We start from the raw sequence: 26,984 nt of genomic DNA, 5'->3' as shown, positions 1-26,984 counted from the left end.
ATTTGTGCGAATGATTTAGCTGCTTTTCATTGATAAGTGCTCTTCGTTGGATATTTACAAATATGAAGAGTCTCAGTATTTAATGATTTCTCTTACAAGAAGAGTTGACATTTTCCTTTTTTCTCTATCATTTCCCTCTACCTACTTAAGTATAATAAGGAAGCATTTTGGGCAGTTCACAATGAGATCTTCCCTCTAACTTCTTCAACTGCTTATTAGACTTCAAATAACATTTATAAAAACAATTTAGACCCTGTACCTGACCAACTGGTATTTGGTGGTGCTTGGGGGCCACCCACGCCTTGTGAGGCAGAACTTATGGTGTCTTCCTCTGCCACAAAACAAACAGAACAGCAATTTTAATTTGTTGTGTACAACATTCTAATTTACTTTTGCAGTTGAAGATATGGTAAAAAAAAAAAAGCTAGTTGGACTGGATTCTAGCATCAAAACTTAATGAAATAAAGAGCACTTACCATCTCTAAACACAAACTCATAGGAGTCACTTCCTAAAGAATCTTAAATATATTCTGCTTTAAAAGTCACAAGGCTGTGAACTGTACTGGAAGTATGTTAGCACTTTTAGACCCAATTCATAACAACATCTTTCATTGTTATAGTTTAATGCTTTACAAAGAGTTTTTACATCTGTTTTCTCATTTGATCCTTGTTGTAAATAAGAATGATCTTTACTGCAGTGCATGTAAAGAAACAGGGTCAGTATTTCTTTATGGGGTGATGAAAATGTTATGAAATTGGTTTTGGTTATACAACATTGCGATTAAGCTGAGTTACATACTTTAAAACACCACTGAAGTATATACTTTAAAATACTGAATTTTATATATATGAATTATATCTCAATAAAGTTGCAGAGGGTTGAATAGAAAAGAGATGAAGTGAAGGCAGCTCAAGAGTGAAGGTTAATGCAGTGATGCCTCTGAGAAGTTACAAAACAACTATAAACTTTACTGTAAACTGCAGTACAAAAAACAATGCAGTACAGTTTACATTCCCTAGGGAATGGGTTTGCATTTTGTGCAAAAAAAAAAAATTAGTAATCCATCTCTCTGAAAACTAGATGAGAAAGAGCCTCAGAGAAGGTGACTTGTTAATAGAATAAGGCCTTACGTGTCTTACTGATTTAACATGTAAAATGTCACTGCGTGGTGGTGTTAGAATTTTTGTTGCTACAAACAGCAGACAACACATGGTATTTTATACCTTTTAACTTAACACCTTTTAACTTTAATTTTACACCTGTGGTACTCATCTCCAGGTAAGGGGAGACCAAGCCTTTTTGAAACCTGTTGTCTGAAGATCCTACTTCTGCACTCCAGTAGCATTTCCTTTCATATGACAATATATTGAATTCAGTATCCTCAGTGTCTAGTTTAGTACCTAGACTGCATCTGCTGAATGTGTGAGCATAAATTTTGATATACTTAGAAATATACCAATAGTGTATTTTAATGCAAAAGCCTTATATGTGTTGCTAACATACACATAATTATAAGGAAGCATCATCCAATAGAATTGTCTATGATAATGGAAATCTGGTAGCTACTGTGTGTGGCATTTTTTAATTTAAATTAAGTAACCATATATGGCTACGGGCTACTTTTTTTTTTTTTTTTTTTTTTTGACGTGGGCAGGCTCCGGAAATTGAACCCAGGTCCCTGGCACAGCAGGTGAGAACTCTGCCACTGAGCCACTGTGTACCCCCCAACCATTGGTGCACTGCCCCGGCTACTTTTTTTCATTGATAGGTGCCCTTCATTGGATATTTAAAAATATGAAGAGTCTCATATTTAATGATTTCTGTTACGAGAAATCACTGTAACAAGAAGTTGAAGTTTTTATTGAGATAATTGTAGATTCACATGCAGTTGTAAGAAATAATACAGAGATTCCTTGTACAATTTAATCAGTTTTCCCCCAATGGTAATATTTTGCCAAATTATGATACACTTCCACATCCAGGATATTGACGGTGATACAATCCACCACTTGTGCTTTTTGTGTATATGTATGTGCGCACACGTGTATGAAGTTCTATATCAAATGTATCACTTTTGTAGGTTCATGTCTTCACCATCACAGTCAAGATACTAAATAGGTCCAATACCACAAAAGTCCTTCAAGTTGCTTTTTTAAAGCCACACATAATACCTCCTTTCAACCTTCTACCCACCACTACCCTGGTGTCTACTGTTTGGAGAGTACAAGTCCAGAGGAAATTTTTAGTCAAACAGTATTTCAGCAGAACATGAATTAGTAAGATTTTACTTAAGCAACTGAAGTTACCAGTTTGAGGCTCAGCTCCATGTCCTACTTCTGGGAAATAGGTATGTTTGTAGAGATTAGGCATTAAAATGCCATATGGTGGGTGTCATGGTCAGGTTCATGTGTCAACTTGGCCAGGTGGTGGTGCCCGTTTGTCTGGTTGGGCAAGTTCTGGCCTGTCTGTTGCTATGAGGACATGTCACAGAATTAAATCATGATCAAGTTGGCTGCAACCACAGCTGATTGCATTTGTAATCAGCCGAAAGGAGTGTCTTCGGCAGTGAGTGATGTTTAATCTAATTGGAAGGCTTTTAAGGAGGATTCAAAAGAGACAGTCTCTGTTCCTGCTTTGGTCGGCGAGCCTCTCCTGTGGAGTTTGTCCAGACCCTTTATTGAGTCATTGGCTTCACAGCCTGCCCTGTGGATTTTGGACTCTTATGTTCCCACGGTTCCATGAGACACTTTTGTAAGTTTTATATCTGTGGAAATTTCCTGCTGATTCTATTTCTCTAGAGAATGCTAGCTAATACAGTGGGGGTGGGAGAGATCCCTAAATTTAGGACCCTCTAAGGAAAGAGGAGCATTTTGTTTCTTAAACACTTAATAAAATATTCTCAACATTAAGATGTAGAAAAATCATGCCTTAATAACAAATAAAGAATAATTGTCAACAATATTGTGTTTCATATGATTAAAGTACATTGCTTTATGCATTGACAGTAATATCACTAAGATTATCCATTTAGTATACAAATTATACAAAAGTATTTACTCAATATTTAAAGATTATTTCTAACTTTTGTTCTTTTGAAAGAAATGAATTTGAGAAAAGATTTTTGGCATACATTCTGAGAGTAACATTAGATACCTTGTTGGGCATTTTACTGCTAATTTTTGTTAAATTATGGGAATAGTGAACAGTTTTACTCTGGAAATATGCTCTACAACTGATGAAAGGAAAATAGAAAGTTTAGGAGTATTGTAATAACAATGTGATTTTCCAGATGAAGATCAGAGTGACTTCTAATGTATTTTGCTACTGTTATAAAACTTCTGTGTCTGTCTCCACCCCTCCCAGCCAAATTAGATCAACTTTCTATTCCAGAAAGCAGTCACTTGCAGTAATACTAAGATATTGAAGTATTTCCCTTCACATAAATGGCATCTTCTCTTAGAGATGAGTTAAATAGATTTTTATTTGCTCTTCTATGCAGAAGAGACAAGTAGATGAGTACTTTGTTCTCAGGTAACTTCCTGCCTATGCATCATACCAGGGGAAAAAAATAAAATAAATTTATTTTTATTTCAGAGTGGTACTTATTCCATTTTTATGGGCCGTTTATTTTTCATTAATGTAATAGGAGTAACTTTATTAGAATTAGCTAATTTTTCTCCTGTGAAGGGAATCAAAATGGAGGTTATATATTCCTCTCAAACCAAGCTGGCCTTATTTTTGAAATGTGACAGCTTAAACATGAACTCCAGCTGCACGTGAGGATTATCTGTAAAAATATAGGTGTCTAAACCCTCTCCACTGGTATTTTAATTTGGGAACTAATCTAGATATTCAAAATCCAGGGGATAGATGTACTGTATTTTTATTTGAAATAAGGAAGAGAAGTTTATATTATACATTAAGTATGAGAAAGAAAATATTTTGGGCTATCAGTTTTATGGCCAGGTATCAAGGCTAATAATATGAAGCTGTAGGAATTCCAATTACAATATTTATCAGTAATGTACATACAATCAAAATAAGCTAACTATTTTTATCTGAACATATCCTTCAATTTTTTTTTTGAAATATTTGGTTAGATCCTTTTTTTTCTTAACATAAATATCCTTCACGTTATGCTTTAACACTACAATCTTCTTAGTAGGAAAATGACAGATTTGTGCATTAATAAGCTGCAGAACTACCTAAAATCCTTGCCTATTTAAATTTTTTTCATCTGTAGTTACTGATATCCTTGTGGGTTTGTGTCTTTGGATTTATTATCATATGAATGTTTCAAAATGAATTTTTCAAAATGAATTCCAAATTAACATGTAAATGTACAACAATAAAAACTTATCCACGCTGGAGAAAATGAGAAGAAAGAGATGTACCTAGTCACTGTCAGTAGGAAAACTGAGACATGCATCTCCTTGGAGGACAGTGTGTTGGTTCTGGAGGCTAGGAGTGGAGTTGCCATATGATCCTGAAACCTTGTTGTTCAGTATACACTTAGAGGAACTGAGTGTGGGGCTGGAAATGGACATTTGCACACTGGCGTTTCTGGCGGCAGTGTTCATGATTCACAATGGAGGGAGATGGCCGAGGGGTACAACGATTGAGGAATGGAAGGGGGAACAGTCATGTATACATACAACGAACTACTCTGAAATAATCAATAGGCTGAGCCCTCGATCTTGGGGTTCACCTCTATGAAAATTATTCCTGCAAAAGATAGGCTTAGCCTACTTAAAATTAGGCCCAAGAGTCACCCCCAGAGAATCTCTTTTGTTGATCAAATGTGACATCTCTCTCTCTCTCTTTAAGCCGACAGAGCAAGTGAACTCATTGCCTTTCCCCATATGTGGGACATAAGTCACGGATGCAAATCTCCCTGGTCACATGAAACAGAAAGCCCAGGATGAGCCAGAACCTGGCATCAAGGGATTGAGAAAACCTTCTTGACCAAAAGGGGGAGGAGAGAAATGAGAATAAAGTGTCAGTGGCTGAGAGATTTCAAACAGAGTTGAGAGGTTATCCTAGAGGTTATTCTTACTCATTATATAGATATCCCTTTTTAGTTTATTGTGTATTGGAGTGGCTATAGGGAAGTATCTGAAACTGTAGAGCTGTGTCCCAGTAGCCTTGCTTATTTTTTTAAAATTTTTTTATTAATTTTTAAATTAAAAAAATATATATTAAAAGAAAGAAACACAAACATTCTTAACATATGATCATTCCATTCTACATATATAATCAGTAATTCACAATATCATCACATAGTTGTATATTCATCATCATGATCATTTCTTGGAACATTTGCATCAATTCAGAAAAAGAAATAAAGACAACAGAAAAATAAATTAAACAAAAACAGGAAAAAAATTATACATACCATAACCCTTACCCTTCCCTTTCATTGATCTCTAGCATTTCAAACTAAATTTATTTTAACATTTGTTCCCCCCATTATTTATTTTTATTCCAAATGTTCTACTAGTTTGTGGACAAGGTAGATAAAAGGAGCATCAGACACAAGGTTTTCACAGTCACACAGTCACATTGTGAAAGCTATATCATTATACAATCATCATCAAGAAACATGGCTACTGGAACACAGCTCTACATTTTCAGGCAGTTCCCTCCAGCCTGTCCATTACATCTTGAATAACAAGGTGATATCTACTTAACGCCTAAGAATAACCTCCAGGATAACATCTGGACTCTGTTTGGAATCTCTCAGCCATTGACACTTGGTTTCATTTCACTCTTCCCCCTTTTGGTCGAGAAGGTTTTCTCAATCCCTTGATGCTGAGTCTCAGCTCATTCTAGGATTTCTGTCCCACGTTGCCAGGAAGGTCCGCACCCCTGGGAGTCATGTCCCACAGAGACAGGGGGAGGGTGGTGAGTTTGCTTGCTGTGTTGGCTGGAGAGAGAGGCCACATCTGAGCAACAGAAGAGGTTCTCTTGGGGGTGACTCTTAGGCCTAATTTTAAGTAGAGTAGCCTTGTTTTTTGAAGATGATTTATAATGATAGAACTTTTACAGTGTGCCTGTGATTGTGAAAACTCTGTGTCTGATGTTCCTTATATGTGTTTTTTTCTTTTTTCTTTATTTCTTTTTCTAGAGTAATGCAAATTGTTCTAAAAAATTATCATGGTGGGCGGGCCACGGTGGTTCAGCAGGCAGAGTGCTCGCTTGGCATGCCAGAGGACCTGGGTTCGATTCCCGGTGCCTGCCCATGTAAAAACAAAACAAAACAAAAATGATCATGGTGATGAATACACAACTATGGAATGATATTATGAGCCATTGATTTGTACACCATGCATGGAGTGTTTGTATGTTAAGATTTATCAATAAAAATATTAAAAAACAAAACAAAACTCGGTGAACTGAAGTCAAGCAGGGGTTATCCAGTTGAGGCCTATTATAAAGGGTCCTAGATTGTAAGCTCTTAACAGCAGTCACATATAATCAGAAGTTGTAACTATTCTTTCTAAATTCTTAGATACTGAGCTGTTTGTATATAATCTGCTTGTTCCCGGAAACTTTGGGTATTTATGTGACACCTGAGACAGAGTTAAAGCTCTGAAGCGCATACAGACATTGTTTAAAATGTTGGAAAAGTGATCAGACATCGACTAGAAATACGAGGGATAGGACTAAGGTATATAAGAATACAGGGTAGATCTAGCTCTCCTCTTCCTCTTTCTCCGCCGGCGGCGCTCCCGCCGCCATCTAGCCCTCCTCTTACCCCTTCTCCGCCGGCGCTACCGCCGCCATCTAGCCCTCCTCTTGCCCCTTCTCCACCGGCGATCCCGCCGCCATCTAGCCCTCCTCTTCCCCCTTCTCCGCTGGCGCTCCCGTCGCCATCTAGCCCTCCTCTTCCTCTTTCTCCGCCGGCGGCACTCCCGCCGCCATCTAGCCCTCCTCTTCCCCCTTCTCCGCTGGCGGCGCTCCTGCCGCCATCTTGCCCTTCTCTTTCCCCTTCTGCTGCGGCGGCGCTCCATCTGCCATCTTATCCTTCCCTTTCTCCTCCTACTCCAGCGGCTCTACAACCACCACCGTGCCCTCTTCCGCCTTCACCGGCTCCTCCGCCACCGTCCTTGACAGCCGTGCCATCCTCACCTTTCCTCCTCCAGAACAGCTATTAGGGGAGTAGAAACGATACAGAACAGCTCCTGGAGCCACGACAGAGATCAAAAAGACAGCGTACCCCATCCTGGAACGGCTGACTGGCTGAGAGAACCCGTTCCGGTGAGATCGCCGAGGGGTGTGAGCTTCCCCGGGCGGGGCGGCAAGTGGCCGGAGTCCCTCCCCTCCTCCTTCCTGGGCCAGCTGGCAGAATTGGGCAGGCGGTTCCCTCAAGCCACGGCGGCTGGCGCCCAAACCACGCGCGGCCCCCTGAACCAACTAAGAGAATCGGATCGGAAATCCCCAGGCCACATACAACGGGGACGTGGGGGGTCCCTTCCAAACACGTGACTCCCCGGTCCGGCTGGGAACGGTGCACTCTCCCGGGCCGCGGCGGCTGGCGCCCTCCTGCCACGCTTGGCGCCCCGGGCCGTCTAGGAAATTCGGGCAGGTGCTCTCCCGGGCTGTGGCAGCCGGCGACCCTCCCCGCGTTCGGAACCCCGGGCCGGCTGGCACTCTTCCAAGCCTCTTCGGCTGGCGAACCTCCCCCACGGCGAGAGTTTTCCAAAGTTAAAGGACCCACAGCACCTTTTACTGGTGGGACCCGCAGACAAACGTGTGCCACGAGCGCCACCTACTGGGCAGGATAAGAAAAACAGAACCCAGAGATTTCACAGAAATATCTTTCAACCTGTTGGGTCCAACACCCAGGGAAATCTGACTAAATGCCCAGATGCCAGCAGAAGATAACGGATCACGCTCAGAAAATTGAAAATATGGCCCAGTCAAAGGAACAAACCAATAGTTCAAATGAGATACAGGAGCTGAGACAACTAATGCTGAATATACGAACAGAAATGGAAAACCTCTTCAAAATGAAATCGATAAATTGAGGGAGGACATGAAGAAGACATGGGCTGAACATAAAGAAGAAATAGAAAAACTGAAAAAACAAATCACAGAACTTATGGAAGTGAAGGATAAAGTAGAAAAGATGGAAAAAACAATGGGTACCTACAATGATAGATTTAAAGAGACAGAAGCTAGAATTAGTGATTTGGAGGATGGAACATCTGAATTCCAAAAAGAAACAGAAACTATCGGGAAAAGAATGGAAAAATTTGAACAGGGGATCAGGGAACTCAAGGACAATATGAAGCACACAAATATATGTGTTGTGGGTGTCCCAGAAGGAAAAGAGAAGGGAAAAGGAGGAGAAAAACTAATGGAAGAAATTATCACTGAAAATTTCCCAACTCTTATGAAAGACCTAAAATTACAGATCCAAGAAGTGCAGCGCACCCCAAAGAGATTAGACCCAAACAGGCGTTCTCCAAGACACTTACTAGTTAGAATGTCTGAGGTCAAAGAGAAAGAGAGGATGTTGAAAGCAGCAAGAGAAAAACAATCCATCACATACAAGGGAAACCCAATAAGACTATGTGTAGATTTCTCAGCAGAAACCATGGAAGCTAGAAGACAGTGGGATGATATATTTAAATTACTAAAAGAGAAAAACTGCCAACCAAGACTCCTATATCCAGCAAAATTGTCCTTCAAAATGAGGGAGAAATTAAAACATTCTCAGACAAAAAGTCACTGAGAGAATTTGTGACCAAGAGACCAGCTCTGCAAGAAATACTAAAGGGAGCACTAGAGTCAGATATGAAAAGACAGAAGAGAGAGATATGGAGAAGAGTGTAGAAAGAAGGAAAGTCAGATATGATGCACATAATACAAAAGGCAAAATGGTAGAGGAAAATATTATCCAAACAGTAATAACACTAAATGTTAATGGACTGATTCCCCAATCAAAAGACATAGACTGGCAGAATGGATTAAAAAACAGGATCCTTCTATATGCTGTCTACAGGAAACACATCTTAGACCCAAAGATAAACATAGATTGAAAGTGAAAGGTTGGGAAAAGATATTTCATGCAAATAACAACCAGAAAAGAGCAGGAGTGGCTATACTAATATCCAACAAATTAGACTTCAAATGTAAAACAGTTAAAAGAGACAAAGAAGGACACTATCTACTAATAAAAGGAACAATTAAACAAGAAGACATAACAATCATAAATATTTACGCACCAAACCAGAATGCCCCAAATACGTGAGGAATATACTGCAAACACTGAAAAGGGAAATAGACACATATACCATAATAGTTGGAGACTTCAATTCACCACTCTCATCAATGGACAGAACATCTAGACAGAGGATCAATAAAGAAATAGAGAATCTGAATATTACTATAAATGAGCTGGACTTAACAGACATTTATAGGGCATTACATCCCACAACAACAGGATATACCTTTTTCTCAAGTGCTCATGGATCATTCTCAAAGATAGACCATATGCTGGGTCACAAAGCAAGTCTTAACAAATTTAAAAAGATTGAAATCATACATGACACTTTCTCAGATCACAAAGGAATGAAGTTGGAAATCAATAATAGGCAGAGTGCCAGAAAATTCACAAATACGTGGAGGCTCAACAACACACTCTTAAACAACGAGTGGGTCAAAGAAGAAATTGCAAGAGAAATTAGTAAATACCTCAAGGCGAATGAAAATGAAAACACAACATATCAAAACTTATGGGACGCAGCAAAGGCAGTGCTAAGAGGGAAATTTATTGCCCTAAATGCCTATATCAGAAAAGAAGAAAAGGCAAAAATGCAAGAATTAACTGTCCACTTGGAAGAACTGGAGAAAGAACACAAACTAATCCCAAAGCAAGCAAAAGGAAAGAAATAACAAAGATTAGAGCAGAAATAAATGAAATTGAAAACATGAAAACAATAGAGAAAATCAATAAGACCAGAAGTTGGTTGTATGAGAAAATCAATAAGATTGATGGGCCCTTAGCAAGATTGACAAAAAGAAGAGAGAGGATGCAAATAAATAGGATCAGAAATGGAAGAGGAGACATAACTACTGACCTCACAGAAATAAAGGAGGTAATAACAGGATACTATGAACAACTTTATGCTAATAAATACAACAATTTAGAGGAAATGGACGGGTTCCTGGAAAGACATGAACAACCAACTTTGACTCAAGAAGAAATAGATGACCTCAACAAACCAATCACAAGTAAAGAAATTGAATCAGTCATTCAAAAGCTTCCCAAAAAGAAAAGTCCAGGACCAGATGGCTTCACATGTGAATTCTATCAAACATTCCAGAAAGAATTAGTACCAACTCTCCTCAAACTCTTCAAAAAAAACGAAGCGGAGGGAAAACTACCTAATTCATTCTATGAAGCCAACATCACCCTCATACCAAAACCAGGCAAAGATATTACAAAAAACGAAAACTACAGACCAATCTCTAATGAATATAGATGCAAAAATCCTCAATAAAATTCTAGCAAATCGTATCCAACAGCACATTAAAAGAATTATACATCATGACCAAGTAGGATTCATCCCAGGTGTGCAAGGATGGTTCAACATAAGAAAATCAATTAATGTAATACACCATATCAACAAATCAAAGCAGAAAAATCACATGATCATCTCAATTGATGCAGAGAAGGCATTTGACAAGATTCAACATCCTTTCCTGTTGAAAACACTTCAAAAGATAGGAATACAAGGGAACTTACTTAAAATGATAGAGGGAATATATGAAAAACCCACAGCTAATATCATCCTCAATGGGGAAAAATTGAAAACTTTCTCCCTAAGATCAGGAACAAGACAAGGATATCCACTATCACCACTATTATTCAACATTGTGTTGGAGTTTCTAGCCAAAGCACTTAGACAAGAAAACGAAATACAAGGCATCAAAATTGGAAAGGAAGAAGTAAAACTATCACTGTTTGCAGATGATATGATACTATACGTCGAAAACCCAGAAAAATCCACAACAAAACTACTAGAGCTAATAAATGAGTACAGCAAAGTAGCAGGTTACAAGATAAACATTCAAAAATCTGTAGCATATCTATATACTAGTAATGAATAAGCTGAGGGGGAAATCAAGAAACGAATCCCATTTACAATTGCAACTAAAAGAATAAAATACCTAGGAATAAATTTAACTAAAGAGACAAAAAACCTATATAAAGAAAACTACAAAAAACTGCTAAAAGAAATCACAGAAGACCTAAATAGATGGAAGGGCATACCGTGTTCATGGATTGGAAGACTAAATATAGTTAAGATGTCAATCCTACCTAAATTGATTTACAGATTCAATGCAATACCAATCAAAATCCCAACAACTTATTTTTCAGAAATAGAAAAACCAATAAGCAAATTTATCTGGAAGGGCAGGGTGCCCCGAATTGCTAAAAACATCTTGAGGAAAAAAAACGAAGCTGGAGGTCTCGCGCTGCCTGACTTTAAGGCATATTATGAAGCCACAGTGGTCAAAACAGCATGGTACTGGCATAAAGATAGATATATCGACCAATGGAATCGAATAGAGTGCTCAGATATAGACCCTCTCATCTATGGACATTTGATCTTTGATAAGGCAGTCAAGCCAACTCACCTGGGACAGAACAGTCTCTTCAATAAATGGTGCCTAGAGAACTGGATATCCATATGCAAAAGAATGAAAGAAGACCCATATCTCACACCCTATACAAAAGTTAACTCAAAATGGATCAAAGATCTAAACATTAGGTCTAAGACCATAAAACAGTTAGAGGAAAATGTAGGGAGATATCGTATGAAACTTACAATTGGCGGCAGTTTTATGGACCTTAAACCTAAAGCAAGAGCACTGAAGAAGGAAATAAATAAATGGGAGCTCCTCAAAATTAAACACTTTTGTGCATCAAAAAGTGCATCTACTTTCATCAAGAAAGTAGAAAGACAGCCTACACAATGGGAGACAATATTTGGAAATGACATATCACATAAAGGTCTAGTATCCAGAATTTATAAAGAGATTGTTCAACTCAACAACAAAAAGACAGCCAACCCAATTACAAAATGTGAAAAAGACTTGAACAGACACCTATCAGAAGAGGAAATACAAATGGCCAAAAGGCACATGAAGAGATGCTCAATGTCCCTGGCTATTAGAGAAATGCAAATCAAAACCACAATGAGATATCATCTCACACCCACCAGAATGGCCATTATCAACAAAACAGAAAATGACAAGTGCTGGAGAGGATGCGGAGAAAGAGGCACACTTCTCCACTGTTGGTGGGAATGTCAAATGGTGCAATAACTGTGGAAGGCAATTTGGCGGTTCCTCAAATAACTGAATATAGAATTGCCAATCGACCCAGCAATACCATTGCTGGGTATCTACTCAAAGGACTTAAGGGCAAAGACACAAACGGACATTTGCACACCAATGTTTATAGCAGCGTTATTTACAATTGCAAAGAGATGGAAACAGCCAAAATGTCCATCAACAGAAGAGTGGCTAAACAAACTGTGGTATATACATACGATGGAATATTATGCAGCTTTAAGACAAGATAAACTTATGAAGCATGTAATAACATGGATGGACCTAGAGAACATTATGCTGAGTGAGTCTAGCCAAAAACTAAAGGACAAATACTGTATGGTCCCACTGATATGAACCGGCATTCCAGAATAAACTTGGAATATGTCATTGGTAACAGAGTCCAGCAGGAGTTAGAAACAGGGTAAGATAATGGGTAATTGGAGCTGAAGGGATACAGACTGTGCAACAGGACTAGATACAAAAACTCAAAAATGGACAGCACAATAATACCTAATTGTAAAGTAATCATGGTAAAACACTGAATGAAGCTGCATCTGAGCTATAGGTTTTTTTTTTACTATTATTATTACTTTTATTTCTTTTCTCTATATTAACATTCTATATCTTTTTCTGTTGTGTTGCTAGTTCTTCTAAACCGATGCAAATGTACTAAGAAACGATGATCATGCATCTATGTGATGATGTTAAGAATTACTGAGTGCATATGTAGAATGGTATGATTTCTAAATATTGGGTTAATTTCTTTTTTTCCGTTAATTAATAAAATATAAAAAAATAAAAAATAAAAAAGAATACAGGGTAAAGGATGATATAGTCCATATTTTAAAACTTCAGCTTCTGTGTGAGACCAAAGCAAGAGATGTTTATTTGGTGCAAAATTTATAGTTTGGGTAGTGCATTACCTAATTTAATCTGTATGGTCAGTTTAGTTGAACACCCTAAGTACATGGAATCTTGACTAGGGCGTGAGATTTTTACTGGTTTGTCAAGGTTTGTGTGATGCCCTGATGTATCCCAGAGTAATCTGGGCAGTAAATAAAGAGGTATTTGCAAAGTCCCCTTGGGGAGATACAAGGAAATATTCAGCCTCCCTATTTGGAGAATTTTAGATATTCATACAAGCGATGGGAACAAAAAAATCAATAGGCCAAGCCTTCAATCTGTGGGTTTGCCTCTATGAAACTTATTTCTGCAAAGGATAGGCTAAGCCTACTTAATATTAGGCCTAAATTTCACCCGTGAAGAACATTTTTTGTTGCTCAGATGTGACCTCTCTCTCTAAGATAACTCGACAGGTGAACTTACTGCCCTCCCTCCTACGTGGGACATGACTCCCAAGGGTGTATATCACACTGCTAACAGTCAAGAGGTTATCCTGGAGGTTATTCTTATGCATTACATAGATAACTCTTTTTAGTTTATGATGTACTGAGGTGGCTGGAGGGAAGTAATTGAAACGTTGAGCTGTGTTCCAGTAACCTTGATTCTTGAAGATGATTGTATAATGATATAACTTTTACAGTGTGACTGTGTGATTGTGAAAACCCTGCGTCTGATGCTCCTTTTATCCAGATTATGGGCAGATGAGTAAAAAGATATGGATTAAAATATATAAATAATAGGGCAGATTAGGGGTAATATGAATTGGGTAGATGGAAATACTAGTGGTCAGTGAGAGGGAGGGATAAGCGATATGGGATGTATGAGTTTTTTTCTTTTTTTCCTTCTATTTCTTTTTCTGGAGTGATGCAAATGTTCTAAAAAATGTTCTGGTGATGAGTACACAACTATGTGATGATATTGTGAGCAACTGATTGCACACCATATATGAACTGTATGTGTGTGAAGATTTGTCAATAAAAATATTTTTCTAAAAAATAATAAAACTAAGTGGATAAACATCTAACTTAGTCTTTTCTTTTTACACTTAAAAATTTATCTGGAGATGTTCTACTTCGGTGAGTTTTTCAGAGCATGAACAAGTTAAAATCTTTGGAATGCTAAAGCTGTTTGCTTTATTTCATGAAACTATTTCTTTTTTATTAAACAGTATACTAATCTGATTTTAACTCTTAATGACAAGGGTCATTGCCATGATACCCTCAGAAACCTAAGACGCCCTGAGTTTTGTTTACCCTTCTCATCCCCCCAGTCAGCACCATGTTCCTACCTACCTAGTCTCTTTAATTTCTAATAGTTTTCGCTTGTCACTGTAATAGCAGCTTTTCTTTGTCCCTTGAGCTTTTAATGTCATATCTAATAAATGATAGAAACACTTTTGCTGTGAGTGTGGAGAATTTGATTATCTAGTTTGTTAAATTAACACGTATCATTTACATTTTCCAAGGTCATGTGGAAATTTTGACCTGAAAGATTGCACAAGACCTTTTTGACAGCTAGGCTTCTGCTTAGGGACTTCGTGAGATCCAAACCTTGCCCCTCTCTCCTTAGTATCTGATACCATAAGTGCATTGGTTCTCAAACTTGATCATATATCAGAATTATCTGGAGGGCTTCTTAAAAACAGATTGTTTGGCCCCAGAATCTCCGATTTAGTATAGGGCCTCAGAATTTACATTTGAACAGTTCTCAGGTGATGCTGATGCTGCTACACTTTGCCAGCAACCATGGGAAACATTAATAACTTTCATATTAGCTTGTACCTTCCATTCTTGTATGTTATAAGTGTACGTGTTATTTAATAGTACTGCACATAATCTTAAAACATTCTAATTTTCTTAATTTAGCATCACAAAAACAAAAAAGAGTATTGTTTTACCTGCATCAGGACTTTGTTTTATATCTGTACCTCTTAGGTCTTCTGACATATTACTGACTGAGTCATCTTCAGCTGCATCTCCAGCAATGACTGTATGAACATAATGGAATATATAGTGATTTGTTTTTTAATCACCTTTGAGAATTGTGTTTTAAAATGTTAATATATTTTTCCTCTTTTAAAGTAAACCTGATATTAAATACTGTGGTTTGCTTTTGTATAATTTAGATTCTCCACTTTTTTATCTTATGGTTACTATAGATATATGGCATATTTAAGTCTCTAGTAGTTCTTCTGATGTTCTGATGTATTACTTACTGAATTATCTTCTGCATTTCCAGCAATTACTGAATGAACATAATCGTTCCATTGCTGTTGAGCTGCTTTATCACTAGTCATAATACATTTTAATTTTAATGAGACAAATAGAGCTTTTGACAGGCAGTTTCTTCTTTTGTCCATTAGTGAAATATTTTGGAACTTCTTACCACCATTTTCCAATCCTAACACTCCCTTTCCTCCTCGCTCTAAGACACACACACTCATACTTTTAGAATTAGGACTGCATTGTTTAAGTCAGACATTAAAATCTAGAAATATGGATAATAGAGGTCTTCAAGACCATCTTGCCCATTTCTTCCATTTTACAGAGTCAGATCTAGAGAAGACACTTGGTTCAAGTTTCCACAGACAGAGTTACAACTTAGATTTCCTGACTCCTGGTCTAGAATTCTTCATTTCATACTCTCTTAACTTTGTACATATGTATTGTACCTCAATCATTTTCCCAGAAGAATTTACCACTTCCAAGACAATCTCATGGATTTTGTGTTTTTCTAACTTCTTCAATACCTTCTTTCTGATCACTCAGTTTTATAATTGGTGTGAAAACTTGCTTTAACTTCTGCCACATAGATTGCATGTATATTTTAAAGTTGGTTGATCAATTTTTAAATTTTATACAGGAAATCCAATTTCATTTTCTTTTTTTATGTAACTTTGAATTCTCCTCTGTGCTCTGGAGATCAAATATACATTAAATCTGCTTCGCAGTTAATTCAGCAGTATGACATTTAATGAAGCTTACTTTAGACTGTTCATTTTATAATGCTACTGAACTTAAATTTGATATAACATCATGCTAAGAAGGCTTTTCTTCGCCTTCCTACCTGTCTGCTCCTCTTCAGTTTTCACATTGGCACAATCTGTGGCTTGATCTCCATCTTGGAATTTCTGTTCTTGCAGTTTTTCTGTTTTATTGTATCCCAGAATAGCATCCAACTCAGTAAAAAATTTCATGCTCTTAGTCATGCCTAGGTCTTGAGCTGTTCTTACAATTTTGTATTCATGTTTTAGGTTTTTATACTTCGTTCTGCATTGCTTCCAGTCTCTCTCTATTCCAAATTTCCGAAGCTTAGCAGCAATCTGTTCAAATATTCTTTTATTTCTCACTGTCCCCTCTAGCTGTTGTTGTATGCTTTTATCAGCCCAGATGCCTATTAGAGCCCTGACTTCTGGCACAGTCCAGTGTTTTCCTCCTTCATTTGCTATAGTCGGAATAAAAGTCGGATTATTAGTGGGTTCCATTATTGATGTAGCATTACCTGTATCAGGGAAGAGAGATATGGGTTAATACATCTGGCAAGACAAATAATTGATAGAACATTACTAATGTAACTTTCTCCATCCGAGATGAAATAAAGCATAGTATAGCTTTTCTCTTAATATAATGGGGAAAATAAGTACAGCACTATAATCTGTTCATCATCATGACAGTGATTATCTGTAATAAAGTTGTGTTTTTAATTAGCCACATTTTGATAGTCTTTCCTCTGTCATTTCTTTCTGTTCCATCATACTCTTTTAGTATGTGGGGTGTGTATAACATTATTTAGAGAAAGCTGAATAAAATTTTAACATTTAGATCATGTGGAAGCAATATGGTTATATAAAAAAATGGGTCACTGAAGATAATTCTTTTTTTTTTTTTGAGGCAGGACAGGTACAAGCAATTTAACTCCTTGCTTTCCTTTTTCCTTTATTTAATGTTTGCATTAGCTACATATTCAGGTTACCAGTGAGCTTTTAAAAACCACACCTCTGGTGCTGCTTTCCCATTCGCACCCCCAGTGATTCTAGTGTGCACTTAGGGCTGAGAACCACTGCTACTCTGAGTGAAGGGCTTGGCATAACCACAGACTTAAATAATTGGTGCTTCTTATGCCCTGTGAAAATCAGTTATACTTCCCCTTGATCTAAGACCAAATCCCATTCATTGTTTTACTTGTGTTTTTTTTTTCAAATTTCCTTACCATGCTTTAATAAAGAGGTAGTTCGTACCTCCAGCATCTATAAGCTGTAGTCTTTAGAAAACACTCTATGGCATTTGCTGAGATAGGAAGTTGTTTTTATTTTGAAGAGTATTAAATTTTGTTGCTGCTTTTCAATATTTTTCTTTATTTGGACTAGACTTCAGTAAGAGGTTCAAAGCAAAAAAAAAAAAGGGGTCCAGGAGTTCAGCATGAATTTGGTTTTTTTGTTTAACTTCAAATGTAAAATTATGTGTCTAAAATCCCTGGAATTCTAAAATGGTATGTTCATTAAATATTTATTAAGCATCTACCATGTGCAATTTTAGCTATTAGATTTCTTACATATTTAAAGAATAAAGGTTGGAAATTAGAGGGCTAATATTCCTAAGCAGTTTACATGTAACAACATGTAAATATACCATTTGTTTTAGATACGGTTTTTTCAGTATAGGTTGCTGAAAAGGGGGAAACCAATTAATCCTAACTATTTTTACCAGGGAAAAATATCCATTTTCTGAGAATAGAAACCAATCTTACTTTCCAATTTGAAATTGGATCTGTTTTATTTTATTTTTGCCCATCATACTATACCTAGTTCCATTAGTCTGATATGAGAAACCAAAAGTAAAGGGTTTCCTGAGATGTCTTCCTTGTCTTCTCATGCAGCTGACATTTTGCCTGGAAATAGAGCAATGTTCCTTATGGAAATCAGCACTAAGGAAAATAAAAATCGGAATAACATAACTAATAGTGCCAATGGATTGAACTGAATTTGTTCATATTGATTTGTGATAGACACATTTTATAACAATGTTATAATATATGGTATCAATAATTATCTAAAGACAGTTTCTTTCCATTGACAAGGCCTATTTTGGGGTTTCAGAATTTTTTTTTTTAAGTTTCTAGAGGAAAGAAATTGTTGTGGTTAGCTTTTAAATTAAATTATGTTTTTATATTGGTATTTTATTTAGTGTCTGTGTCTTAGGTACTTTTAAGATAGTAATCAAATGAATTGAATAATATTGAGGGAAAAGTAAAGTACCTCTTTAAAAGGACCCAACCTATAGAATTTTGAATTCAGGTGGCATATAAAGTTGAGTTTTTACTACAGTGAGTTTGCATTCTAAGCAGGATATGGTTAAGTACATTTTAATTGATCTTTGTGATTTTTCCAAATAAAAAAAATTACTCATCTTAATATCATTTGCATTTATGTTTTAATTTTGTTGTATTGAGTGATGATTGTATTTTGCATCAGGAGATCAAATGGTAGGTATGACTTTAATGGCATAAACATTCATTTAAAATTATGATATGCACCATATTTAGAGGAATTCCTATTAAAGAGAAAGATAAGAAATGCTGTTTTATCGTCACCTTAAAAATATCAGTGATTCCTTTATTCCCTTCCAACATGAAAAAGTTAGAATGGCCACAGCCCAAATCCCCCTAAAGAGTGGGAGAAAGATCATAGGTGATGGTGGAGTTGTACAGAGAAGGTAGGGTTTAACAAACGAGTATGATTGCTGGATCATTATATTGATCACTCTTTTAGTCTCCAGTATCTTAGGCAGCTAGAAGTAAAAACCTAAAACTGGAATTGTAACCCATACCAAACTCTGAAATCTGTTCTGTAACTAATTGTTGTGATGTGCTTTGAAATTTATTGATTTTTTTGTATATATGTTATCTTTCACAAAAAAAGAAAATTTTATTCTAGCTTCCAGTGTTTTGGAGCAGCTAGTAGAATGGTAATGTGTTCTGTAACTACTTGTTGAAATGCACTTTGAAAATCATTGCTTTTTCTTTCTTTTCTTTGTATTTATGTTATATTTGACAATAAAAAATGTTTTGAAAAATAAATATGGGAAGCATAAAAAGCCTACTGTTTGCAAATGTCATAACTGTACTTTTTAAATTCTCAAAGTAAACACTGTCAAATTTAAATCAGCTTTCATAGTTACTTGAGGCTAAATTGCAATTAAGGAATGTTTTAACTTTAGTGGGGAAACATGGAATTACTTTCCTTGGGTTAACTAGGAAGAAAAAAACCTGGAGTTATGTAAGAATCCTCTTTTGAGAGAAATGAGAAAGATCGATATACCCAAGTCATTTAATACCTGGGCTTGATTATATTATTTTCTGGTTTAGGCTCCTATTCATAAAATGGGGCCTGGAACTAAACATAGAGGCAGGGGTAAATTAGAAAAGCTCTCTCCCCAACCCCTTCAGGGCTTTTTTCTTATATTGACTGACCCTAGCATGAATCTCATAATCACTGTGCCCTGGAGATTTGAAACTAAAGCTCTTAAATCATTATTCCACATGTGTTTGTATAAAGAGGAACACTGAGTGGAAACTTGGTCAGAGAAGGCATGTGGATTAGCAGCAGTAGGCTAAAGGTTTCCTGATGTTGAGGATGAGGATGATTTGGAGACTATTAGAGTTGGTCAAAGGTGTATTTGGCTCTTTTGACAAGGTTCAGGCTACCTACTCCCTAACATTGGGGACCAGATCATCTACCTTACCACCTGCATGAAGGTTATCACAGTAGAAAAGACATATTCATTTTTCCCACTTTTTCAACTTACTATGCATTGATTAAAATTCTGCTGGTTTCCTCCACAGAAAACCAGAAAACATAAATGAATCAGACTTGGAGAAAGGAAGGCTTTCTAAGCCTTAGAAAAGAAACTATTTGATTACAAAAAGTTGAGTTCTGGGGCAGTGCGACAGAAGCTCAGTGGCAGAATTCTCTCCTGCCATGCCAGGGACCCGGGTTCGATTTCCAGTGCCTGCCCATGCAAAACAACAACAATGAAAAAACAAAAGTTGAGTTCTATAGGTCAAATAAAACAGCCAAAATTGTAAGCAAAAGAGAGTCACATTTCTAAGACTCGCCCATTGACATGAATAGTCAGTTTCTAAAAATGAATATCTATTATTCCTTCTAGCCTCCTATATTCTGGAGCAGCTACAACAACAAATCTGAGGGAATGGACAAACTCTGGGATCTGTCCTGTAACTACTTGTTGAAGAGTGCTTTGAAAACTATTGCTTTTTTCTTTCATTGTTTTATATATATATTATACAATTAAAAATTTTTTTTAAAAAGTGAATATATGGAAAAATGTTCCACAGCACTAGTATTTAAATAAATGCAAAATAAAAGGTTATTGATAGCATGTACCATTATAGACCCCTCTCTTTATTATGTTAACAAAATCCCTCTCCCCTTTTTTCTTGAGATTACTTTTCATTCACTGCATGCATATGGCTCAGCGCTTTGCACTTTGTGTGCATAATGGTTACCGGCTTTTTGAATCGAAAAATTCTGCTCTTAAAAATAACATCTGTAAGACTTTGGCTATGGGAGAAATCTCATTACTGCTATTTCCCCCCTTTGTTTAGTGATACATGCACTACTGAGCAAACTGTGTAAGTTGTGTTGAGCTTAACACACACACACACACACACACACACACACACACAATCAGGTCAAGAACCTTATTTTGATCTCAAAATAATTTAATCTATTAATTTTGTTTAATTTCATTGCTTAAAATGGAGCTGTTTTTGTAAATGAATAATAAAGAAATGTTTATCATCACTTTGTATTTTAGTGCTTTTATTTATTAATTAATTGGGAACATTAGAGTAGAAAGTTGTTTGGAGCTGTGGAACAACAGTTAAGTTTTTTGAAGCTTTTATAAAATTAAAACCTGAAATATTTTCAGAACACAGTCCATATTTCAAAGACATTTCTGATGTACCAAAGGAAGGAACTGTTAGTCATTTTAATGTTTTTTTTTTTCCCCAAGAAGTGGTGGTATTAACCTATTTATCTTTTTTGTTTTTTTAATTAAAAAATTTTTACCCTGTGCAAAATAGCCTAACAAGTCCATTGTGTGTGTCTGTGTTTTAACCTTTCAGGCCATGATTATCTTATGGGCTTAAAAGTCCTGTACTCATTAGGTAAAAACAACAGAATAGTAGTTTTGCTTTTTACCTTCAGTGTTCTCTGGGGCTGTACTTGGGCTCAGCGTTGCCAGGTGCCTGCCATTTGCATCCTTCTCCGTTAATAGTGTAGCAGATTCATAGTGCAGGATCGCATCCAAATCATGGAAGAACTTCATAGTTTTACAGCTGTCTCCAGAGTCGTGGGCATATTTAACTGTTCTGTATTCATATTTGAGATTTTTGTACTTTGCCCGGCACTGTTTCCAGTCTCTGTGTACTCCTAATGCTTGCAGCCTTTTAGCAATGTAAATAAATATTCCTTTATTTCTTAGTGTTCCATAAAGTTGTTTTCGTATATTTTTTTCTGCCCACACACTTAGCAAAGCTTTAACCTCCTCCTCAGTCCAGTGCTTTCCTGCTCCACTCTCCATGTTGAAAGTGACCTGGAAATGATTCACTTTCTAGCCAAGGTTTTGTTTCCTAGGAAACCAGGCGGCTGGTTGTCAATAAGCTCTGCGGAGCTGTGAGGATCTAGTTTAACTGGTTCAAGCTGCCTGAGGGGAGTAACTTGAGAAACTGCCAGATGAGCAAGCTTTGTGATTAAAGCAACTTGGACCTAAATAATTCCTAACCTTATTTCTTTAAGAAAGAATTATATAATTTACTCTGCTTTACCAAATGATTGTTGGTTTTTAAAAATTGTTTGGAAATGGTTGGCAAATGTTGTTTCTGCCCTGATGTTTATAGCTGACGTTTCTATGACTTCCTCTGACACGAATCACCTATTCTTCTAGCATCTGTTAAATTAGAGAATAAATCATTTCACCATTTAAAGAAATCCTCAGTCACGATGTGTTAACTCTTATAGATTGTATAGTATTATGCATAACTATTTGTAGCATAATTGATAAAGTAAAATCATTTCATTTGAATTTTTAGATTTTGCTTTACAAATACATTTAATATATTGTTTTTCTTGTTATTAAAATTACAGTATGTGAATAGCTCAGACATGTTTATTGACAATTAACTGCATACAGATAAAAGTAAAGGGTTTATTTTTGTATCTACCCTGACACATATATTCTTTGAAACAAAATTGGTCAGTAAGTACCTTGTATTAGGATTTTTCAGAACTACTAAAAAAATTGTTGAGCAACAGAACCTGTATAATTGGAGTTTATTCTGCAAAGAAATGCAGAACCTCTTAAATTTTAATATGTTACCATACCTTCAGCCTATCTTTTGGCTTTCTTCTCTGTACCATCACCTAAAAATACTAAAATAGAAAACAGAATACAGACATGGGATATAGAGAGAATTCCAGGACAACTGAGGGTTTTTAAAAACAGCATTTATTTATCTTTTTCTGATAATAAAAGTAATAGATATTTGTTGGGGAAAATTTGGAAAATGCAGAAGAGCTAAAATATTTAAATAAATTTTATTTATAAGTCCGTTGCTAGCCATAGTACAGTCAATAGAATGTACTGATTCCGAATGTATTGAATGCAGAAAGTACTTGTACAGGTAGCACTGACATGTTGTCATACTGAAAGTTTATGGATGCTTGTTGAGAAGAGTATCTGTGATAAAGTTCTTCAAGAAGCTTATCAATTGGGCCACTTTTTATATTCACAGGGGTCAGGAAAGTGCTGGTATTGTGACCAGTGATGGGAATACAGTGCCAACATTCAAAATACACAAGGTATATTTGAACTTTTTTTTTTTAATTATCAAGGTAACACTATCCAGATGATAACTGTATATGGGGATGGGGAAGTTGAAGAAATAATTTGCTGTTAGAAGTAATAAACTCTTTAGATTGGTCATTTCTCACTTTGTAATCTAATTGTGATAATTACCTGCATAGGACTGAATCACATGGGTCATTTATTCAAATACTTTAAGATGTTTTGAGTTTTTTTAATGCAATTAATTTTAGTTTGTATTTGACAAATTTTATTGCTTAGTACATCTGTTCTTAAATGTTTTAGTGCAGAGTATCTCATAAGACTTAAGTGCTGGGTGGGCAGTGGTGGCGTAGTGGCAGAATTCTTGCCTGCTGTGCCGGAGACCCGGGTTGATTCCTTGTACCTGCCCATGCAAAATAAAAAAACAAAAAACAAAAGTGCTTTACAATTTTCACAGTTAGGTTAGTCTTTTTTAAGATTAGAATTCCACAGCGCAGCACAGATATTAAGTGAATTGCATTGTCTAATTTGGGATTGCCTAAGCAAAGGGCCTAGCACAGCTTTATAGTAAGTATAAAATACTTCCTATTAATACTAACTCCACTTTTTTTATTAGCAATACCATTGTTTTGTTTTGTTTTTTATAAGATCCATTTTTGCTTTTGATTTTGCTAGGGTATGGGTCTAGTAAATCACGTCTTTAATGAAGATAATTTAAAGAAATTATATACTTCAAATCTTGGAATTGGACATACGAGGTACGCTACTACAGGAAAATGTGAATTAGAAAATTGTCAGCCTTTTGTTGTTGAGACACTTCATGGGAAAATAGCAGTGGCACATAATGGCGAATTGGTAAATGCTGCCCGATTAAGGAAAAAGGTAAGTGTTTTTATAAGTGCTTTTCTCACTACTGAGCTTAGTTAATGAAGTTATTTATCGAGGCTTTTGGTAAAGGGCATTTCCTAGTTGTTGCCTCCTGTTTTCTAATTGCAAGAAACAATTTCATCAGAATTACCTGGAATACTTGTTATTATTGCAGATTCTAAGATATACCCCAGCGTCTAGAGTGGGAGAGATACTGAGAATCTGCATGTTAATATGCTTTCAAGGTGATCTTGATGCACTGCTTTAAAGCAGAGATTTGGAAAAGTTGATTCTCAAAAGCACAGAGAAATTAGGATCTGTGGGTTCCTAGCATTCCTTTAACTTTGTCCCCATGTTCAAGGCATAAGGAAATTGAGCATAAACTTTAATATAGATGAGAAATATATTATGGAAACAATTATGAAGAACTAAGCTTTACCTAGGAGAAGGGACAAAGAGAGTTTACTTTGGCATTCTGTGTTACTGGTATCTTCATTTATCATTTTATCTTCCTTTTTGAATTACTTGGTGTCTTTCTCTATTTTTCATGGCTTCTTATTTATCCTGGCTGTTCATTAATTTATAGGTTTCTTAGGTTCATTAGATCCCAATAATCTTCATTTAGTGACCTCAGAACCAGGTGGTATTTAGTAATAGGATGGTTTACATATACATGCAGGCACTGTTGTGTCCTTAGTATTGTAAGGCCAGGCATTTCACATAGGATAAACAGTTACAAAAGTTGAATGATGATGAACTGATGGGTAGAAAATATCTAGAACCCAAACTTCTGAACCACTCATTGCCCCTCTATTTCTGATTCTAGCTTTTAGTATTTCCCAGGGCTTTTACCTTGCCCTCTTCTTAGGCAATAGCACTATAATGAAGAGAATATCCTTTTCTGTCCCTGTAACAAAGAATATTATGGCTCATTTTAAAAATTCAGGTAATCATACAACTATAAGAAGTAAAAATCATTTAAAAACTCACCACTTAGTGATAACCAGTGAGTTCAATTACAAACTATAGCTCATTATTTCTAGACATAAACCCTTACCCAGATTTTAGATTTCATCTCTATCCATTTCGCTGCCCATTGAAAGTGTGCTATTGCATTCTGTAGTGCCATTCTAAACTTGTCTATGTTTGTCAAAAATGATGCCCTTGTCTTTATCATTCTTGTCCTTGTCTGCTAATCATCATAGAGTACATTCAACTAATTGATTACATCTTCTACATTTGTTTAAAGTCAATTCCTTTCTTCTGTCTCCATGATAATAAGGATGGTTAGATACTGTCACCACTGTAGGTTGCCACTCTTATGGAATGTATCCTATGCATCAAGGGTGTTGAGGGTAGAAGAACAACTACAAGCCGCATCCCAGCTACCCTTCGCCATCACCACCCTGCCCATTGCAGGTTTACATTCCTTCAAATTAAGTTTTCAGAAGCCTTTCTATATGTTCTAAAGCACCTTTTTTTCCTGCTTGAAAACCTTGAGAGAATTGTTAGCACCTCTAGCAGTGATTGTGCATTGTTAGAATACACATACCATTAGTGGAATGCAAGATTTTCATAATTGAGATTCACAGAATGCCTGGTTTCTTTTTCTATTAAGGTGGGCCATTGGGTGAGGAGTAGGGGTGAAGCTTCCCTCCTAATGCTTAAAGTTGTCTCCTTTCTAAATAGATACTCCGTCACGGTGTTGGTCTGTCAACAAGTTCTGATAGTGAAATGATTACCCAGTTATTGGCATATACCCCTCCTCAGGAACGAGATGACACCCCAGACTGGGTAGCAAGGTAATGTAAAATTGGACTAAACTTTACAACTCTGGTAATAAGGTCTCGTATGTGTTTTTAACTGAAGTTTATTCTTTCAATTATTTGATTAATTTTTCAGAATTAAAAACTTAATGAAGGAGGCACCGACAGCATACTCCCTGCTTATCATGCACAGAGATGTTATCTATGCAGTCCGAGATCCTTATGGAAATCGGCCTTTATGCATTGGTCGTCTTATTCCTGTATCTGATATAAATGAAAAAGGTAATAAACTTCAGAAGGAATTTAATCTCATAATGCTTAACAGAGTAATTGTTTTACTACTGATACACCTGAAAATATTTAGGTATAAGAAGCTTATGGTTGAGGATGGGGTAGGTAAAAAAAAAAAAATACTTTGTTGTTTTTAAAGTATATTTTCTTGAGTACTTCTGAGCATGAATGGCTTTTCAAATAGGCCATTCCTATTTCCTTTCTAAATTGTCTCTTCATATCCGTTGCCCAGCTTTTTCATTTCTGCAGTATGATTTTATTGCCTTTTTTTTTGACTTATCAGATGTCTTATTCAAGCCATGGAATCATAATGTGAGAAGGAGTTTTAGAAGATATCTGTATATCTTCTATATACGTATAGAAGTCATAGCAGTGAATGTTCTGTGAGCTTTTTCAAGTTATCTCTTTGGTATTTATTCTCTTAGATAGATAATCTCTTTTAAAATTTCTTGAATGTATTAACTGAATTGTCTTGAAATTTACAGGGAAGAAACTCTCAGAAACAGAAGGATGGGTGATATCTTCAGAATCTTGTAGCTTTTTATCTATTGGTGCAACGTAAGTTTTACTTCATTCAGCATATTAGTTTTTTCCACATTCCTAGATATTTTTCTTTGATTTTTATATGAAAGTTTTTCTTTTTGATGCTCACCAGAAAATATGTTTACAAATACAGTTTCTTATGTTTTGTGCGCACTTTAATTTAGCTTTATTATTCCACACATACCTTCTAATTCTGAAACTGGCATCTTTCAAAATGCGTGAGACTCCTTTTAGAAAGGAAGAGTTGCCTTAATAAAAAATAGTTACAATAGGAAAACTTAAGTCAGGATAAAATGTCCTGTTGGCCTTTATTTTAAAAAATTCTCAATTAGAATTTATGGGTAGCAAAGATTTACAGAAATTACTGCTGAAGGCATATTGCTTTTTCTTTTAAAA

General features: G+C 36.2%; 2 protein-coding genes across 7 annotated transcripts in view; one reads left to right on the top strand and one right to left on the bottom strand.

The window, feature by feature from the left end:
• PAICS (phosphoribosylaminoimidazole carboxylase and phosphoribosylaminoimidazolesuccinocarboxamide synthase) overlaps positions 1 to 26,984 on the bottom strand; it is a 77,216-nt gene that overhangs the window by 36,820 nt on the left and 13,412 nt on the right. For 2 of the 5 annotated variants that reach the window (XM_077136955.1, XM_077136954.1), the window contains exons 2-4: positions 16,322 to 16,756; positions 15,153 to 15,242; positions 260 to 331 (exon numbers count right to left, since the gene is read on the bottom strand). In XM_077136955.1, the coding sequence (XP_076993070.1) occupies positions 260 to 331; positions 15,153 to 15,242; positions 16,322 to 16,739 (580 nt within the window). In that variant the 5' untranslated portion in view covers positions 16,740 to 16,756. Of the gene's footprint in view, positions 1 to 259; positions 332 to 15,152; positions 15,243 to 16,321; positions 16,757 to 21,476; positions 21,876 to 26,984 lie in introns of those variants that run through there. The other 3 variants (XM_077136952.1, XM_077136953.1, XM_077136956.1) reach the window with 3 other exon arrangements.
• Positions 1 to 26,984, top strand: part of PPAT (phosphoribosyl pyrophosphate amidotransferase) — a 42,410-nt gene that overhangs the window by 7,735 nt on the left and 7,691 nt on the right. Inside the window, exons 2-6 of one of the 2 annotated variants that reach the window (XM_077136962.1) lie at positions 23,069 to 23,135; positions 23,797 to 24,003; positions 25,678 to 25,790; positions 25,891 to 26,036; positions 26,531 to 26,603. In XM_077136962.1, coding sequence (XP_076993077.1) covers positions 23,069 to 23,135; positions 23,797 to 24,003; positions 25,678 to 25,790; positions 25,891 to 26,036; positions 26,531 to 26,603 — 606 coding nt within the window. The remainder of the gene's footprint in view (positions 1 to 23,068; positions 23,136 to 23,796; positions 24,004 to 25,677; positions 25,791 to 25,890; positions 26,037 to 26,530; positions 26,604 to 26,984) is intronic. The other variant, XM_077136961.1, reaches the window with a different exon arrangement.

Source organism: Tamandua tetradactyla, chromosome 19 (genome assembly GCF_023851605.1).
Source record: "Tamandua tetradactyla isolate mTamTet1 chromosome 19, mTamTet1.pri, whole genome shotgun sequence".
NCBI classification, from domain to species: Eukaryota; Metazoa; Chordata; class Mammalia; order Pilosa; family Myrmecophagidae; genus Tamandua; species Tamandua tetradactyla.
The sequence above is the reverse complement of the archived record's forward strand: the minus strand, read 5'-3'. Positions and strand labels throughout refer to the sequence as shown.